Below are 18311 nucleotides of genomic sequence, written 5' to 3'. Positions count from 1 at the left end.
GAAGGAAAAAAAGAGGAAAGAGACGATTCCTCGCGTAAAGAGACGAAAAAGTTAGAACAAATTTTCTTCGTACAAGATTGATTTTCGGAACAATTCACCCTGGTATTTAAGAGTTATCGCGTTATCCAATGGACATCATAGCGGGTCGTTAATGAGCAACGACGACCGTCAATTATATTTTATTCGAATAATCGCGTTGGGAAATATCGCGGCGCCACGATTACGTCGCGAAGCCTGCAATTTCGCGGTCTTATCGCTTTATAAGCGCACTTGGAAATCTCGAGGGGCACGCGGGACGTCGGTAGACCGTATGGACCTTTGCGCGGTAGGCAGGGGCCCAGATGGCAAGCGCCCGGTGGTACCCTCGCAGTTTTCGACGGCCGGTCCCGAGTCCGCTACCACCTGCCGCAACGCGTAAATCAGCCCGGCTCGTTAAACGCCACGATTTTCGACAGATACGAGCGCAATTCCGATGACGGATCCTTCTCGATCGCACGATCAAATTATTCGTCTCGCCTACCCCGTGGTCGGTTTCCGAATTCCAGAATTTTCTTCGTCCGCTCGCTTCGTCTATTCGCTCACTCGTTTTTTTCTATTTCTCTCTTCCTTTCTCAATCTGTCCACTTTATTTTCATTCAGATCTGAAATTATATTTATAAATTATTTAGAATCATATACACTTAAAAATACTTATACATATAATCCTTGTGTTATTTATTATTGTATTTAAGACGATCGACAAGCATGTTGTTGATGTCAAAGTCAAGGATATATTATATTTACCGGTCCGCATAGTCGATCTCTGTTCGTTTCATTTGAATTTCAAAATTATATAAGTGTATTATTATATAAATATAACTCTAGAATTTTTACAAGTGTGGAGTTCCAATGTCCATTTCTATGCAGATTAATTTTAATCTCGGGTTAACTTTTACTTTTTACTCCTCTCAAATTCTTAGAATTAGAACCAGAAAAAGTAAACGGCAAGTTGAACCGAGATTAAGATTAATCTGCATTGATACAAATGGACATTAGAGCTATACTTGAAAATTCTACAGTTACATACTTGTATAATTTTGAAATTATATTCGTAAATTCAAACGAAACAAATAACTGGCAATATGAGATCGACTATGCGAACCAGTAAACATGAACGTCGACATTGACATCATCGGTAACGTGCGTGTTGGCCTAATACAATAATAAATATATACGTGTAACACAAGGGATTATAGGTCAAGGATGATTATCGCGCTCAACGCTCGCTCGGGATTTATTCGCTTTCTCGCAGGCGTCCCTATGTACTTCGCCATGGGGAATCTTTATTCTTTTTTAAAGAGCAGAACGCGTTTTCCGTACACTCGCGTCCGATCGATCGCGCGCGGATCGTTTCTCACGCTTTGATTTTTTTCCCTTCCGTCGTGTCGCGTAACTCGTATTTCCACGTGCACACGCACGACGACGGGAAAGGGGGATGGAGAGAGAGAGAATGTGAATCTCGGCAGGCAGGAGACGTGCATTACGATTAAAGAGAGATAGAGAAAACGGCATTGAGTTGCAGCGGAGAGAGCATTTAGAAACGATCGTTCGCGCGCGGGGCCATGCGATGTTACAGTTCGGTACGGGTTTGAAAAGATCTTTGTTCCTGTGCGCGCGCGAGCGCGAGCGCGCAAACACACGCACGAGCGTGCGGCTGTGCGCGCGCGAGAGAGCGAGAGCGAGAGCGAGAGCGAGAGCGCGAGCGCACGCTGCCGGAAGTCGGAACGTGCATCATAATGCCTCTTGGGTGCGCCGCGCCCGCCCGCCCGTCCGTCCGCTCGCTCGCCGGCTACCGGCTATTTCTCGCTTCACTGGCAAATAAAAACAAATCTAACGATCTCTTCGCTGAGAAGTCACGCGGCCGCCGCTTCTCCATCGCGAAATCGCCAGGCCGTGGTCCGTGGTCCTCACATTTTCGCCGTGTTTCTCGTAGATCGACGAAAATCCGGGGAGACGCCGCGCGCGTTTTTTTTTTTTTTTTCACAATTTGCCACGGGACGGATGACGGATGATGCAGATGCAGTTTCTGCAAACACGGTCTCTACTTTACCGACGGAAAATATGGCGCTCTATTTTATCGAGAGATAGTAGAAGACAGCGACGCACCAGTCGAACATAATTTGATTGACCATCCATCGGTATCGAATATTTCCTACCTTACCCGCCGCAGATTCCGACGATACCTTCAACTCGATCATTTCATTAAGCAGGTTATGCGATATGTTCGCTGTTCACTAGTGCTGACCGCATTACGCGAAGCATGTGTGGGGTATAAACGGGATGCCGGATGGCAGGTAGATCAGAGCCTTTCACTTTTGGGTGACACGAGACACGAGTCTGTATCAACGATACCGTGCCGCGATGACGGGACCGGAAAACTCTTCCTTATTATACCTTACGATTGCGGGGCGGGGCTGAGGAACGTATTTGAACAAATGTGGATGTTTACATTATGCAATGGGATAAAAGACACCAATCAAATTCGCAAGTGTACTCGTGGCTTTGAAATTTAAATTACAGCGAGTATAATCGCTTCCCGAATCTATATAGGAGATCCGCGGACGATTTGCGCAACATTCCGTCGTGGACCGAGCGTGAGGATACGAGCGATCTATAAACGCAGAGAAAATCCGTAAAATTAAGTAAAATTTATACAAGTTTGAGGATAGCGTGATACTGTATATTGAAAAGAAACGTGAATGAAATGAAGGATAATACGGTACGAGTGGTGTTCGTATCCCTGCTGCTGGATCTCCTAGCGTTCACAATGATACTGCCGCTACTGCCAGCTCTATTGGACCATTATAAAGAGATAGAAAACGGACATGGATTATATTCAAGTATTTTGAGCCATATGAAGAGCATACAAGTGTTCTTCGACGCGCCAGATAAAGTCAGCGCAGTTCTTTACGGAGGTTGGTAGTTGAACTTTCGTTCGGAAAAGATACGTCTCGCGTTACACCTTTCTAAAATTGTCTCTTGCTTCACAGGTTTCCTAGGTTCCATGTATTCCTTCTTGCAATTTCTGGGATCACCAATCATCGGAGCGTTATCGGATATTTACGGACGAAAACCGTTGATGTTGCTCTGCTTGACAGGCATCTCGCTGTCTTACCTCTTATGGGCATTGTCTATGAATTTCGGTATATTTGTACTGGCCAGATTTGTGGGTGGTATCAGTAAAGGAAACATCGGTCTGTCGATGGCCGTGATCAGTGACGTCACTTCTCCGGAAACGAGAGGAAAGGCAATGGTATAAAGATACAAAATGAGCGAGCATTTAATGCATAAATAAATTGCATTCCTATAAAATAAATACCACTTAATTCCAAATCGCCTTTTTCTCTCATTATCGCAGGCACTCGTGGGGATAGCCTTTTCCATCGGTTTCGTCGCGGGACCGATGATAGGAGCGTTTTTCGCGTGGATTTCCAGTGGTGATAGAGAAGGCACGTGGTACGCGATACCGGCTCTATTTGCGCTCTTCCTCGCCTTGAGCGACTTATTTTTTGTCGCTTACTACCTGAAGGAAAGTCTGTCGTTGAAACATAGAGCGACTACTTTAGCAAAAGGATTGTCCGGAGCACGTTCCTACATTAATCCCATCGATCTCTTCCAATTTAATGGAGTGCTAAACTTGAATCGGCAAGGTATCCTAACGTAGAGAAAGTTAAAAACAGCTCTCTCTTGTAATATATTTCATAAGCAACAACGTCGTTATTGCCATCGATATCTCTGTAGCTTACGTATAAATTATTACTCGAGTTGTATCATTGTTAAGTTATGAGCGGCAAAAAAAGATCCTGTGAACTTTAAGCGAATTTTGTTTTCAGATCAACAAGATTTGAAGATATTGGGTCGAGCGTACTTTATGTATCTTTTTATATACAGCGGTTTGGAATTTACCCTGACATTTTTGACGCATCACACGTTCGGATTTACCAGCATGCAGCAAGGTTGGATGTTTCTCTGGATCGGACTGATAATGGCGATTTTACAGGGCGGTTGGGTGCGGCATATACCCCCGAATAGAACAAAAATCATCGGCGAGCTGGTAACCTTCGTCAATCTTTCCGTACATTTCTCCGTTGTTGGGGGATACTTGTTCATTCAGTCAGGCCTTTTTTTTAAATTATTTTAGGGTTTATGGCTAATAATTCCAGCATTTATATGCATCGGGATCGCTACCAATGTACAGATGTTGGGTGTCGGAATTTTTCTTTTCGCAGTTTGTGAGCATTACGTTTGTTTGTTCGATACCGATATGCAAATTCGTAAATTCGAATTTATCGTTTGAACACGGTTGCAATAACACGCGCGTCGTATTATCTATTACAGCCACCGCGACGGTGGTCACCTGTATGATGACTCTGGTGACGCGTATCGGACCCGAACATCAAAAGGGTGCGATCACCGGTATATTTCGCTCTTTAGGTGCGCTGGCTCGCGCTTGCGGACCCGTCGTCGCCTCTACAGGTAAATCGAACTTACGCAAATGCTTTCGCATCATCAGTTTCGTTTTCTTGAACGCGCGCATTCCTATTTCAGCGTTCTGGTGCATCGGGAGTGCCACGACGTATCTAACCGGGGCTGTACTGCTCGCGCTACCGCCACTGATTTTGCACGGCATGCGTACCTTGTAACATCTGAAATAGTCAAACGTCGTGCCGTGTCCTCTGCCTTTTTTTTAATGTTAAAGAATGTTGTACGAACAGTATTTTTATATCTTTTTATACTGTTTTACCGCTGTTTTATATTGATTTTTTTTAAATTAACTAAATACTCTATATATTACGTTTGATATCTTATCGTTAGTGATGTATGTATCACTGCGATGATGATATCACAGTGATATCAAGAAAGTAACAATTTCTAACAAATGGATCTATTAATAGATCTAATCTAGCTTGCTACACGCTTAAAGGTCTATATATGCACCCACATACAACAAAAGTATTTGTTATCTATATTGTATTATATTTTATATATACTATACGTAAAGTTTGTGATATATATAACGAGAATATATTATAGAAAAAAGATATACATTTATATTTATGCGTTATACGCGTATAATTTTACTCACAATTTTGTGAAAATTTGAAATTATTCTGATATTTCAATAAATTAAACATTTTATATAGCCATACGTATCATACGTTACTACGTAATTCTTGAATCTTGTCTGTTTTCTTTTTATTAAATTCCTACACTTTCTATACTTTCTTTCTCCGAAATGTAAAGGAAATCCGCGAAACTGGACGGATTTGCATAAACGTATTTCGCGGAAAAACCGGACGAATAAATCGATGATTTATCGATAAACGGGGCTTCGCTAGATCTCTCTCGCAATTATTTACAATTTGCGCGCGCGCGCGTGCAAAGAAAAACGTCGAGGAGCGCGAGGAGGAAAAACAGACCCGTCGGTGTGGTTTATCGATAAATCACGGCGCCGGGGATCACGGATCCCGCATCCCGCTTGCGGCTGGCGGCAGCGGTGCGCAGGTCCGGCGACGGTGACGACGGTCACGTGAGCCCCGGCCGTCCCACTCGCGCGTCGCGCGTCGCGCGATCGCCCCCCACCGTCGGCCGCCGGCGCCGTTTACGGTGGGAAATTCCGAGAATTTCCACCCGTGTCGGTTCACTCCGCCGTCATCCGCGTCGTCCGACGGTGCCCGACGGCCCGTGATGTACGCGGCCGGCCGAGGGAGCGGATTGGAGCGGAAGCGGCGGTAGGAGGACTTCTTCGGGGTGTAACTTTCGGGAGAAGGGACAGAGACGGGCAGTTACCGAGGACGAGGAGCGGGCATTGGCATTATTGATGGCAGCGCGTGGGTGTGAGTCCGATCGCGCGCAATAATTACTCCTTTCCGCGATTATTGCGCGGCCAGTGCGCGGATTATAGCTGACGTCGCGCGTCAGCGATAAGTTTCAAGGTCGCCGGCGCGAAACAACAATTCGAAGAGGCGAGCGGAGCAGCGGCAGTGGCGACGGCAACGGCAACGGCTACGCGTACGCGTACGCCGTACGTATTGCGTCGTATAACGTCTTCGCCGAGAAACGTCTTCTTTCCGGAAAACGTGCGAGTAGCGGGGACGAGGATCGGGTGAGTTTCCGAATTCCGGAGCCGAGTCTTCGTTCGCTCTTTGCCCGCTCTGCTCTACCCCCGCTTCGTCCCTCTCGCCGTCCCTTCCCTTCCCCTTCCCCTTCTCTCCCCTTCCCCCGCGTTCTTATCTATTTGCGTGTCACGTTGTTACGTACGTACGCGCGACGCACGCTTTTTTTCTTCCCCTCTGCTTCGGCGAGCGAGCTTTTTCGTCGCGAGACTTTTCGACGGACTTTTGGCTCCTTCGCGCGAACTTCCGTTCCTTCCAAGTTTCAGCGCGCGACGTCTTCTCCTCCCTCGGCGAGTCCGCGCTAAATTGTCGCCGATAAAAATAAATCGGCGAGAGATCGCTTCATTTTTTTTTCCAACATAAATTATTACGGACGTAATTACCATCGATGCTAATTGTAAGCTCAATGAACGGGGACGTACGTATCCAAGCGAAGTTCGAGATATTTTCCGAATAATAAGCCTCGGAAAAACTACGCGATTACATTTCGTTGTACATTTCTGGGATATCTGGTCGAACTTTAGCGACGAGTCATCCTCGATGATCCAAGCGATATCGGATTACGTAATGTTCGCGTATCGCGGTTTATTTGTATGTCGAGATTCCGAAGATTCCCGCGCGGCTGGCAACGCGCGGAAGAAACATTCGCAAAATCTAATTATAATGATATTTTTTTGTCGGTACTTACAACTTGCCGAGATATAGCGACGAAACGCCGTTGAACGTTTTCAAAACTGTCTATTTTGCATGTCGGAGTAATTTCGATTAAACAACTCTAATTAATCGACGATGGACACGGACGGCAGAATTGCCCGGGTCAATTTTTTTAGTTGTTTTTATCGTTCCTAATTTAAATATCTTCCCGTGTCAACCAGAAATGAATCGACGATTGACACAAACGGCATAATTGCCTCCTGCAAAATCTCATATTTCACGTTCTCTAATTTCTTTCTTTTTCCGTCGAGGAAAGACAATTTTATTCGCGTTAAAGAAATACTATTATTTAATCGACGTATTAATTTTTATGAACTGAATACGGAACGAATTTTTGTACGACACGTGAGTAAATAGATTAGATTAGCGACGATGAATCGTACGAATCGTACTTGGAATTTCCAACTGCGAGCGGTTTTGCCAATTAGAATTAAAATCGCCGATTAAATTAATTCAAGGTTGGTCGCAGTCGCCTTTAATATTCGAATATTTACCTGCGAGATGGAATATCTCGATTAACGTAATGTATATATAACGGACACTTTCTTTCCTCAGAAAGATTACAATTATCTGACAAAATGGCGCTGTGGCTAAAAGCACAGCAACTGTCGCAAGACTCGTTGCAAAAGGTGCGCAATATATATGGCGAACATTTCCCGATCGAAGTGAGACACTTCTTGTCGTCGTGGTTAGAAGAAAAGCTGTGGTAAGAATAATATATAATTTTGGAGAAAGCACCTTTTCACTTAGTCATTTTTAGACGAATGAGAATTTATATTATTTCATCGTTAATGTTTTAGGAATAACGTAGATACGGAAAGTCCACAGTTTGAGCACTACGTAAACAGCTTTGTCGGATCATTGATACTCGAATTAGAATCAAAAGCGAACACTCTTACCACGGAAGACATGTTTGTAACAAAGATGAAATTGATAGAGGCTGCTACCATGTTCCGAGTGAGTTATATATATATCGTGCCGCTTTTCGTGTTTATTTACCTGAATTAAAAAAAAAAATGTTACTCATCTCCGTTATCCTGTTACTACAGCAAAGATACAGTGACAATCCATTGACGTTGTATAAAATAATTAGACACTGTTTGGGCACGGAGATGAAATTTGTGGCGGAAGCCGAACATTTAGGAGGTTTGATAACCAGTGACAGGGTCAACTTGATGTTAGGCGACACGGTTACGGAAATAGCTCATCAGGTCGATGTATTGCGGCGAAAGACGTACGAGACCGGGGAGGACTTGCGAAAGATAGAACAGGAGCAGGAATCTTTCGCTCTTAGTTATCACGAGTGTACGAAACTCAATGCCCATTTGCAACATATCGCTATGCAAGTGCAGAATCAACAAAATATGGAGTTGGAAAAAAAGATTAGGAGGTAAGACGATTTGTTGGCGATTTAAGATGTAGCACGTGTTACAATTACAATTTAAAACGTAGTAGATATTACAATTTCTGTTAGCTTATGATACGAGACGCTTCTTCTTTATTTAGACAAAAAGAACAGCAGGATCTGCAACTGAGTCAAAAAGTAAACGGCGTGGTTCGTCTACGTTTGATGCTTATGGAGAAATTGGATGATATTATTAAAAAATTGAATGTTTTACAATCGAGAATTCTCGACGACGAGCTAATAAGGTAAAGCATCGATATGTAAAGACAGTAAGATATAGACTTTTCTCCTCCTCTTATCGAACTATCGATAATCCTGATATTTCGGATATTAGGTGGAAGAGAGATCAGCAATTGGCTGGTAATGGTGCAAATTTCGCGTCCAACAATTTAGACTCCATTCAGGAGTGGTGCGAGAGTCTCGCCGAGCTAATCTGGCAGACTCGGCAACAGATCAAGGAAGCGGAACGTTTGAAGCAAAAGTTTCAATGTGAACCACCAGGCATTCGAGATACTCTTCCAACTTTGAACACTCAAATCACGCAATTTCTCAGTTCGCTTGTCACGAGTACTTTTATTATTGAGAAACAACCACCGCAAGTCATGAAGACCAACACTCGTTTTACAAGCACGGTGCGCCTTCTTGTCGGAGGCAAGTTGAACGTTCACATGACACCGCCGCAAGTAAAAGTGAGCATAATTAGCGAAACACAGGCAAACGCTTTGTTGAAGAGCGAGAAAATGGCAAAATGCGGCGAGGTCAGCGGCGAGATCTTGAATAATACAGGCACGATGGAGTATCACCAGGTGTGCGAGACTTTTGATATCAATTGTATGTTAAATGTGTCGTAATGTGCAAATAGACAAAAGTATTTTGAGAAACGTCGCTTTTAATATCAATTCAAAGCTTAGAAGTATAATCGCGCTTACGTCATATTATTTTGCAGGCGACCAGGCAACTCTCGGTGAGTTTCCGCAACATGCAGTTGAAGAAGATCAAGCGGACGGAGAAGAAGGGTACGGAATCCGTGATGGATGAGAAATTTTCATTACTATTTCAATCGCAGTTTTGCGTTGGCGGAGGCGAATTAGTATTTCAAGTTTGGACCCTGAGTTTGCCCGTGGTTGTGATAGTACACGGTAACCAGGAACCACACGCGTGGGCAACGGTCACTTGGGATAACGCCTTTGCCGAACCAGGTAGGCAGCCGTTCCAAGTACCGGAGAAAGTGCCGTGGGCCCAAGTGGCGGAGGCATTGAACATGAAGTTCCGCTCGGCGACCGGTCATCCTTTGACCGAGGACAATCTCCGATTTCTCGCGGAGAAGGCATTTCGAAGCAATGGCAATTCGATCGGTCAGGATTATTCGAACATGCTGTTGAGTTGGGCGCAGTTCTGCAAAGAACCGTTACCCGAAAGAAACTTCACCTTTTGGGAATGGTTTTATGCCGTTATGAAATTGACCAGGGAACATCTGAGAGGTCCATGGATCGACCGATACATCCTCGGATTCATCCGGAAGAAACAAGCTGAAGAGATGCTGGCAAACTGCGCGGTTGGCACTTTTTTGATGCGTTATTCCGATTCGGAACTCGGCGGTATTACTATTGCTTGGGTTGGAGGTAAAGTATTAAAACTAATTCGATTATATATATATACACTGAGATAAATTTTATGTGAGAAGATATATAACTGGTATCCTAACGTTATCAGATCAAGCAACATCGGAACATGTCTTCATGCTACAACCGTTTACCAGCAAAGACTTTGCTATTCGAAGCTTGGCTGATCGTCTTGCCGATATGCAACATTTGCAGTATCTCTATCCAGATATCAGCAAAGATACTGCCTTCGGCAAATATTACACTCCATTTACTGGTACGTATAATAGACTAATTTTACCGTTTGTGATTAATTGATAATAGTAATAATAAATTAATTTCTATAGATAACCAAACTCAAACGTCAAACGGGTACGTCAAGCCATATTTAGTAACACATGTGCCAGGCTGGGGCGCTCTGCCCAGCATCGGTGGTCAAACGCCGTCCCATTCATCCGTAACAGGCGTAAGCAACAACGGCCAGAGCGGTCCGGGTGGAAGTTACCCTGCCACACCGCAGACTGTATTTCCACCGCATAGTCCACCAGATCCATCCACGCGGGACACGCCATCCGTAGCATCAAGGTCAGTCTCTTGGATATAATATCGGATCGGTGATCTTTACCTGATATTTCTACTAAATCAACTATGAAATATCGAGATGTCGATATGCCTTTGCATTTGGTACTTTGTTATCCTTGAAAGAGAAACGAATCTCAGATTATGCACGATGTCCAGTGAATTAAGTAAACGATGGCAAAACATTTTTTCAATTGATGGCGCAACTTTCGAAGAAAATGATTTTTTTTGTACTTAAAAATTTGTTTCATTTTTTTTATTACTTTCTTCACGAGATATCACTTTTTCATCGGTTGTGGCATAATTTACCGGACATCTGTATATCGATGTCAAACATATCACCCGTATTTTATGACTAATAATCTTAAGATAAAAATTCAAAGTTTTTCGATTGTTACTACGGTAGCATATAATTAGTTATGCTATCGTATTTTATAAATAATAATCTTAAAGTAAAAGTTCTAAATTTTCATCGCTACACGTATATAATTAATTGTGCTATCGTATTTTATGAATAATCTTAAAATGAAATTTTTGATTACCACTGCAAGCATATAATTAATTATGACTTTTAACAGATATTGAAACCGTTTTTGTTGATGGCACAGAAGATTTTATTTCTCGTCATTTACTATCTCAGATTGTGAATGAAAATGAAACACAATACCAAAGTACCATATTACATCCCTCCGGCTTGAAAAAAAAAGAAAATCGAAGACAATAATTTATGTGAGCTTATTGCAAATGAAAACAAGTATTACACATTCCTTGCACTTAACTCACGTTTTACATACATCTAGATTTTCTATTTTTTTTTGCAAAGACGGTCAGTATTTTTTCATTTTTTTTTTTTTATAATATAAGTCTTTTGACAAGGATTTCTCTATTGAAAAATGTAATGATAACTGCGCGATCGTACTTTTTGTAAAAGTTTTTACGAAATATTGTATTGTTTAATAAGCTAAATGAGCGAGATAGATTTAAGCTAGATGAGCGAGGGGGAAAAATGAAGAGTATAGACCGTAATGTACGATAAGGCACGCATTATTCAACGAATTTTGTAATGACTGATACTATGTGTTGGACGATATTGGGTTATTCCGAGTATATGGTTGTCTGAACAAAACAACTGTGACGTGAATGCAGATAAATAATCATTATCTGCTGCAAAATTCAAAATATATGTGTAAATGTAAGACTAGTGATGCCACAAAGTAACAATCACGTTAAATCATCATTTAATGAATTACTCAACGTATTCTTTTTTTTTTTTAACGGTTTTTTATTAACTCTTACATTGCATTTTCTCCCATGTATATTTATTGTGTGTGCCCCAGTATTTTTGTCCAATATAATAAGGCTTTATTTATACTATAAGTACATGAGACTTTATTCATACGATAACGTCCCAATTGTGTTTCAATCATTTGCTCAAATATTCTTCAATACACATATAAACAAACAGGAATGTTCATATTATAGTCATATTTAAATCTTGATATAATTTAGCTCCACAATTATAAAAAGAATTATATTACAAACGTAAACGTATAATTTCTCAGGTTTACCGATAATACTATGAGTACCACCCATATGGTCTGCTAAAGATCTCTTCTAAGTTAGCAGGACCAATTTTTTTATCACATTAAGTAGCAGTTGTGAACTTTTTAGAATCTACAATAAGACAAATAAAAGAAAAATAAGACAAATAATAATAAGACAAATAATAATAAGACAAATTTACAACCTTTACCTTCACAATAGCTGCCTCAGCAAAGGCAATTGTTTCGTTCAGTTGTTTATAGCGAATTCGGACGCTTGCACTAGTGCACACTGAGTGCGCGCTAAGGCTTGTTCTTAATCAATTGTTATATTTACAGATCATCTTAAATACTTATTAGTCTGTAAAATGATTTGTACAGCATCCATATGGATATTACAGATTGTTTTATTGGCTAAAAAGTTTTTAAATGTGTATTTAAGCGACTTTAAATATAAGAATTAGATTATAAACAAGCCTTAGAGTGCGATTATTATATATTATATTATTAGATTATTATCATATCCGATTTAAAACATACTCAAAAATACAACCTTTACCTTCTTCATAACTGCTTCCGTCTCCATTATTGTTTTGTCATATTTTTCGATTTTGCTTTGGAGGAGTTGCTCTCTCCATCTGCAATTCATCTAAGCCTGAAAATGAAAAAAAGTTTCCTTTTCAGTACAGGTACAGTACCAACTCCGCTTATCTTCCTCATAAAATTATGAAATAAATAATTTTTAAAAATGGGACTTACATTTTGTAAGTTCCTGGCGACACGTGGCCAGATCATCTCCGTGTTGTGACATTTTCATGGATTTTTAATGGAACTACTTTCCTTTTCGATTCTATCTGCCACCCGTCCGTGCCTTCCTTCAGAACGCACGAAGGCTTTCCCCTACTCCAATTTAATTTTCCCGGTTTCCCGCTTATTTATATTGTTGACAACAATAATCTGCTTCTCCAGTTTTGCAATTTGTTTTTTTTTTATTAAATGAGTTAACATCCGCGAACTTTCCACCATCTGCAATAAGACAAATAAGATTATCTCATATCCGATTTAAACATACTCAAAAATACAACTTTTACCTTTTTAATAGCTGCCTCCGTCTCAGCTATAGCTTTGTCGAATTTTTCAATTTGTTTTTGAAGAGTTGCTCTCTTCATATTTAATTCTTCTAAACCTGAAAAGGAAAACAAGTTTCTTTTTCAGTACAGGTACAGGTACATCCAACGAGAGGCTGATCATTGAAACGATCAAATAGAGTCACGATATGGTGGTATAAACAAATAATTTTTAAAAACGGGACTTACGGTTGACGAGTTCTTCGTTATATGTGGCCAGAGCCTCTTTGTCTTGTGACATTTTTCTACTTTTCGTAGAACGTTATTAAACGGACCGAACGGACGGGCGACTCGATTCTATCTACCGCCCGTCCGTGCCCTGAAGTATTTTATAATTGTGTTCTAAATGTATAATAAATTGTAACCTAATACAATTTTCCATTGTTCATGGTATATTTTTACTTTGCTCAGTGTTTCGAGGTAGATAGTTTCGTCGTCAAATTGTTTAATTTTGAATTTTTCTTTTTCTCTAATGGAATGATTTTGGAGAGTCAGCAGGAGAAATATCGAAATAACTCGTGTCGGCTATTGGCCAAGTTTACGTAGACGAATCTCTTGATGGCCAGCTTTAGCGTTTCTTCTAGGATCTGGACGAACTAGACTGAGCGTTAAATCCAAATCTATATCGTATACACTCGTTTTATATTTTTTTCGTTCACCTATAAAGTAAGGTTTAATAAAGGTAAGGTTAATAAGAGGTTTAATATTACTTCTGATATTGTTTGATTTCCGTATTTTCTCTAAAATGATACGTCAAATTATGTCACGTCTAGTGTACAAGTAACGATTGATTCTGCTCGTGGCAAAAGGTACTTTACTCTGGAGACTGTTGGGGATCGGGGGTAGTTTCCGAAGGATCCGCGGGGGTACAAAATCTGAAACTTCATATTTTTGTGATATAAATTATCCTGAATCGAGTCTACAAGTAGCAATTAATTCTGCTGATGAGAAAGAGTACTTTACTCTTGAGACTAATAGGACTGAGTTCTATTAGGGTCTGTTTGAAGCAGAAGGGATGAATATATTAAGTTTATTTGTATGGTACAAAGTAGTACAAAATGGGTACTAAATATTCTGATAAGTCCGATTTGATTTTGCCGATTTGGTCCTGCTAGCTTAGAAGAGGTCTGCTAAAGTATTCAAATAAGCAATTACAGTCAGTATTTTAAAGGCTATACATCTATTTTTGTTAAGGCCATTGCACGTAACAAAGTTTTAGTCATAATCGTAAGGCCGTAAGAAAATAGACCACGCACAGTCGATTATTCTCCTTGAGCTCGAAGAATAATCGAGTGTGATATGTCTATTTTCTTACGGCCTTACGATTATGACTAAAACTTTGTTACGTGCAATGGCCTTTATGGTTACGACGGGAATGTGTATTTGTTACGACAAATGCGTTTTCCAATTTTAATACAAGTTTTTGTCAAAACAGATTGAAATTTTAAAAGTATATATAACGAATAATATTCTTAATATATACAACTAAAAAATAATTCATTTATATATATACACATGTGTGTGTGTGTATATACATATATGCAGATGTATATGCACGCATCTCTGATACAGATTTCTTTATATATAATTTTTATATGTCTATACAGATATATATGTATGTATATGTACATACATATGTGTACAGAGTGCTCAAAAACTATATATAGACTTGGTGGGGGAGGGATACAGAGGAAAAAGTTGTTTATTTTATTTCCCTGGATCCCCCTCAGCGAGTTTGTCTACATTGTTTTTCAGCATCCTGTATACTTTAGACTAAACATATTGTTCGTTAATTAACAAAAATGTTGAAGTAATATTCATTTGAAGAATGAAACAAAGGCAATTGACAGCAATGCAACTCATTACCTATAGCATGAATAAAGCCTGATTAATCAGCTATTTATAAATCTAGTATTAAAAGGCATTGTTACTGTGTAAAAACTTATGAATAACGCAATATTAGTATTTTGAGGAGATTCTAAATGAATTACTATAATATTATAAAGTGCCTTCACGCACAATTGCAATTTTGTATATCATTAAATTTATGTGTTTAGTTTATGCGTTAAATTGTATAATTGGTATTAAAAATGCGATCTCTGTTTTCTACTCTAATTTTTAGTATTGTTTATTTTTTGACACACACGCGCGCGCGCGCGCGCACATACATGTACACACACATACAAAACACAACACATATTGTATAACCACACGCAAATTTTTATAACCAAAAAGAATTTAAAATTTATTAATAAATTTAAGAAACAGATACTTTATTTCAACATATTTTTTTTTATCGTTGAAACGGCTCTATTTCGATTAAGTATTCATATATAATCATATCTCAATTGTGGACCATTGTGAAATATTGATTAGAAATTAGGATAAAATTAATTTTTCGACTGCCAAGTATTTTTCTATGATTCATTTTTCTAACGCAACGGCTTTAAGGTAGCTTTTATACTATTATATAACTTTTGCATATTGTAGCTCGTAATGTTGCATACATGTAGCGTAAACATTCGCGTGTTGAAAAAAATGCCACGTTTAGCAGAACAGGTGCGCAGATATGTTACTCGTATAAGATAACTGTGTCTGTAAAAGTAAAAGAGGCAAAGGCCTGGAGCAAGCCGGTACAACCACAACAGAATGTTCAATACTATTCTGCAAAATGCAGCTCCAATCACTCGCAGCTGGCAATTGAGCAACGTTATTGCTCGCGGATTCATTGGAACGATATTGCCGTTTCGTTGCTCTCGTGCGCCGCACGAGTCGAGAGGTAAAACGACGGGAAAAGAATCATTTGCGAATTTTACGATTCCCATTTTGCTTTTCTCGGAGACGACAAGTGACCGACGTGCAAGCCTAGTTTTGGGTGGGGCTCTTGTGGTTGTCATTCGTACTCCCTTCGCCGTGTTGTACCGGCTATCCCGGCTATAATCGGTTACCTTCAAAAAAGTAGTGAAGAATTCCCAGATTGAAAAAAAAAAGCTATAGAGAGAAAGGAAAGATACGGAGGGAAGAGAGGGCGAGATTTAAACCTACGATAATGATTATCGAGGATTGCCAGTGATTGGGGTTGTGTTTTGATCTGTGGTAGCTACGCTCCGGGTCTCGGCCAGTCAGGCGTTGGGCAGCCAGGTTCGGACATGGACTACATGGAGATGATGAGTAACAACGAGTTGTCATCGATCGACGAAAATCTCAACTTGGATCACTTGAACAACTTCGGCTTCGACTTCATGCAGTACAACCAATCTACCAAGCTGCAATAGGAGGTATGCCTACGAGACGCACCGTCGTCCTTGAGATACGACGGCACATCCGTAATGACCGCCGTTGCAGGCCTAATCCCGACCTTTCTTCGATCTCTATTTATCAGTCACGCCTGAAGCGCGCCGGAGGCAATCGAATGCAATGTATCGCGAATTGTTAACAGGGGAGGGATATTAACGTATCCTAAAATAATGCAATTATATTTCTTTTTCTTTCTTCTCTTCTTTTATAACAACCATTCATAGCCAGTGTTTTCTAGCTACGAAAAAATTGGTTTTCTTATATATCTTTAGAAGATTATAGAAAGATTGTTATCACTTTTACTTAATATGATATATATGTAATATATCTCTGTTGATCTTGTTCTCTTATACACTCAAGTTGCACTGACTGAGCAATACATTCAAGGGCTCTTGCGTAAATCATGTTGATACGTTAAGCAACTCACTATTAAATAGATTCGAAGACATTCGTATCTGTTTAATGAATTGACGTTACGACTAAAATTGTGATCTTTTTCATTAATATATCTAATATTTTTTAATGAAAAGGAACAAGCTATTCTCTTAGATTCAGTGTTTCTATATATTCTAAATTTATTAATTCTTCTCTAGTGAGATAACCAAAAATTTTTTCATATTCGTTTCCGCGTTAACGATTTCATTAATTTTATCCTGTTCTTAAGCTCTTCGTATGTATCATTTTTTGTAACGTTCATGAATGTAATTTAAGTTACACAAAATGTAAAAGAGACTTAGTACAAAGATTTATATATTATTGTCTATAACATATGAAGTGCTAAGAGAGTAATCATAAATAGAATTGTATGTCGCTTGTGAATAGCAGATTATAAGCTCTACTAAGCAGATATACATATAATATCTATCTATATTACATATATATGTATAGTATTACATATAGAGATTGATATAACAATTATTTTTGTTAAACATTTAGATCGTTTTATAGAGAACATTTTAACGAAATACTGTAAATCATATTATATCTCTTTTTTATAATAATTTGTGTAGTTATGGTATCACGGTTACAAATTGGTTTTATATCTTTAAATGATTATAAAGAGAAAAACAAATTTCTTGCAATATTGCTTGCCTAATTAAAATGTTTAGAATTATTAGATAATGATAGAGACTCATTGAAGAGATATTTTTAGAGCGTACGCTTATGCTTCGACAATGCATAAACCATCATTTCCACGATCACCTAGTCAAATTGCCATTTACATGCATTTTGAATTTTGGAAATAGAGCATTTGGATAGCAGCCAAGGAAAAACAGGAAATCGATTAAATTTTTCGTTTCGTCGCATTTGGTTCGGTTACACAGAAAAGTAATGTTAAAGGGAACGATAGCGCGTGTTATGTAGATTTAAAAGTGCATTGTGTGATGTAACCTGAAGTAAGTGCCTTGCGCATTTTTAAATTTTGTATTCTGCAATATTTCGGCAAGTTCTGTAAAGATCTCGTCGATTTAAGATTATATCATTTTAACTAATTTTTAAGAAAGTTTTTTTATTTCAGTGATATCTCAAGTTTTTCTTGGACCTATGTAATATTTTACCGAGAGTTAAGTTGTCTTTGAAAAATAATTTAGGACGTACTTGCGGCGATTTAGATTGAAATCTAACACAAACTTTTAGAATTATTTTTAGAATTAAGGAATATTTTTAGAAGTATAAGACAGAGAGAGAAGGGAAAAAGTAAGGAGACTAATTTTCATAGAGTTTACGTAAAATCTCCTTATTTTTTAACTTAAACTAGCTATAATAACTTCAGGTTATTATAGATAATTACTACGGTGCCCTATTCCCTCCCCTGTATGTTTTACGATATAACGTGACACGTATGTTTAAACGTGGAATAAAGTAAATTGTAGAGCAAATGGTTGTTTCTT

At 39.3% G+C, this 18311-nt stretch overlaps 2 protein-coding genes across 4 annotated transcripts; both read left to right on the top strand.

The window, feature by feature from the left end:
• The first annotated feature begins 2064 nt into the window (after positions 1-2064).
• Positions 2065-5176, top strand: Rtet (major facilitator superfamily domain-containing protein rtet). 2 transcript variants are annotated; one of them, XM_077410761.1, is made up of 7 exons: positions 2073-2954; positions 3030-3292; positions 3398-3689; positions 3873-4093; positions 4181-4271; positions 4378-4515; positions 4588-5176. In XM_077410761.1, exons 1-7 carry the CDS (start codon positions 2744-2746, stop codon positions 4680-4682), a joined length of 1311 nt encoding a protein of 436 aa, XP_077266887.1. In that variant the 5' UTR covers positions 2073-2743; the 3' UTR covers positions 4683-5176. The 2 variants fall into 2 exon arrangements, with proteins under 2 accessions (XP_077266886.1, XP_077266887.1); XM_077410760.1 differs by having other exon boundaries at positions 2065-2954; positions 4378-5176.
• A 484-nt stretch (positions 5177-5660) lies between these two features.
• Stat92e (Signal transducer and transcription activator Stat92E) lies at positions 5661-18299 on the top strand. Of its 2 annotated transcripts, none has more exons than XM_077410745.1 (10): positions 5661-6145; positions 7425-7575; positions 7670-7826; positions 7919-8259; positions 8376-8519; positions 8609-9080; positions 9221-9896; positions 9988-10152; positions 10223-10460; positions 11033-15645. In XM_077410745.1, the coding sequence occupies exons 2-10, from the start codon at positions 7448-7450 to the stop codon at positions 11037-11039; spliced, it is 2328 nt and encodes a 775-aa protein (XP_077266871.1). In that variant the 5' UTR covers positions 5661-6145; positions 7425-7447; the 3' UTR covers positions 11040-15645. The 2 variants fall into 2 exon arrangements, with proteins under 2 accessions (XP_077266871.1, XP_077266870.1); XM_077410744.1 differs by lacking the exon at positions 11033-15645 and adding an exon at positions 16223-18299 and having other exon boundaries at positions 5662-6145.
• The last annotated feature ends 12 nt before the right edge of the window (positions 18300-18311 follow it).

The sequence above is a fragment of the Temnothorax americanus genome, unplaced genomic scaffold (genome assembly GCF_048541705.1).
Source record: "Temnothorax americanus isolate GAGA-0224 unplaced genomic scaffold, ASM4854170v1 Scaffold29, whole genome shotgun sequence".
Lineage (NCBI taxonomy): Eukaryota > Metazoa > Arthropoda > Insecta > Hymenoptera > Formicidae > Temnothorax > Temnothorax americanus.
This window is presented reverse-complemented; position numbering and strand designations above follow the sequence as displayed.

Excerpts from the sequence above, each read along its gene's own strand:
- Rtet (XM_077410760.1), top strand. The coding sequence starts at position 2,744 with ATGAAGGATAATACGGTACGAGTGGTGTTCGTATCCCTGCTGCTGGAT. Across the intron at positions 4,094-4,180 it reads CAAAAATCATCGGCGAGCTG|GGTTTATGGCTAATAATTCC; the intron begins GTAACCTTCGTC and ends AAATTATTTTAG. Across the intron at positions 4,272-4,377 it reads AATTTTTCTTTTCGCAGTTT|CCACCGCGACGGTGGTCACC; the intron begins GTGAGCATTACG and ends TATCTATTACAG.
- Stat92e (XM_077410744.1), top strand. The coding sequence starts at position 7,448 with ATGGCGCTGTGGCTAAAAGCACAGCAACTGTCGCAAGACTCGTTGCAA. Across the intron at positions 7,827-7,918 it reads AGGCTGCTACCATGTTCCGA|CAAAGATACAGTGACAATCC; the intron begins GTGAGTTATATA and ends CTGTTACTACAG. Across the intron at positions 8,520-8,608 it reads CTCGACGACGAGCTAATAAG|GTGGAAGAGAGATCAGCAAT; the intron begins GTAAAGCATCGA and ends TTCGGATATTAG.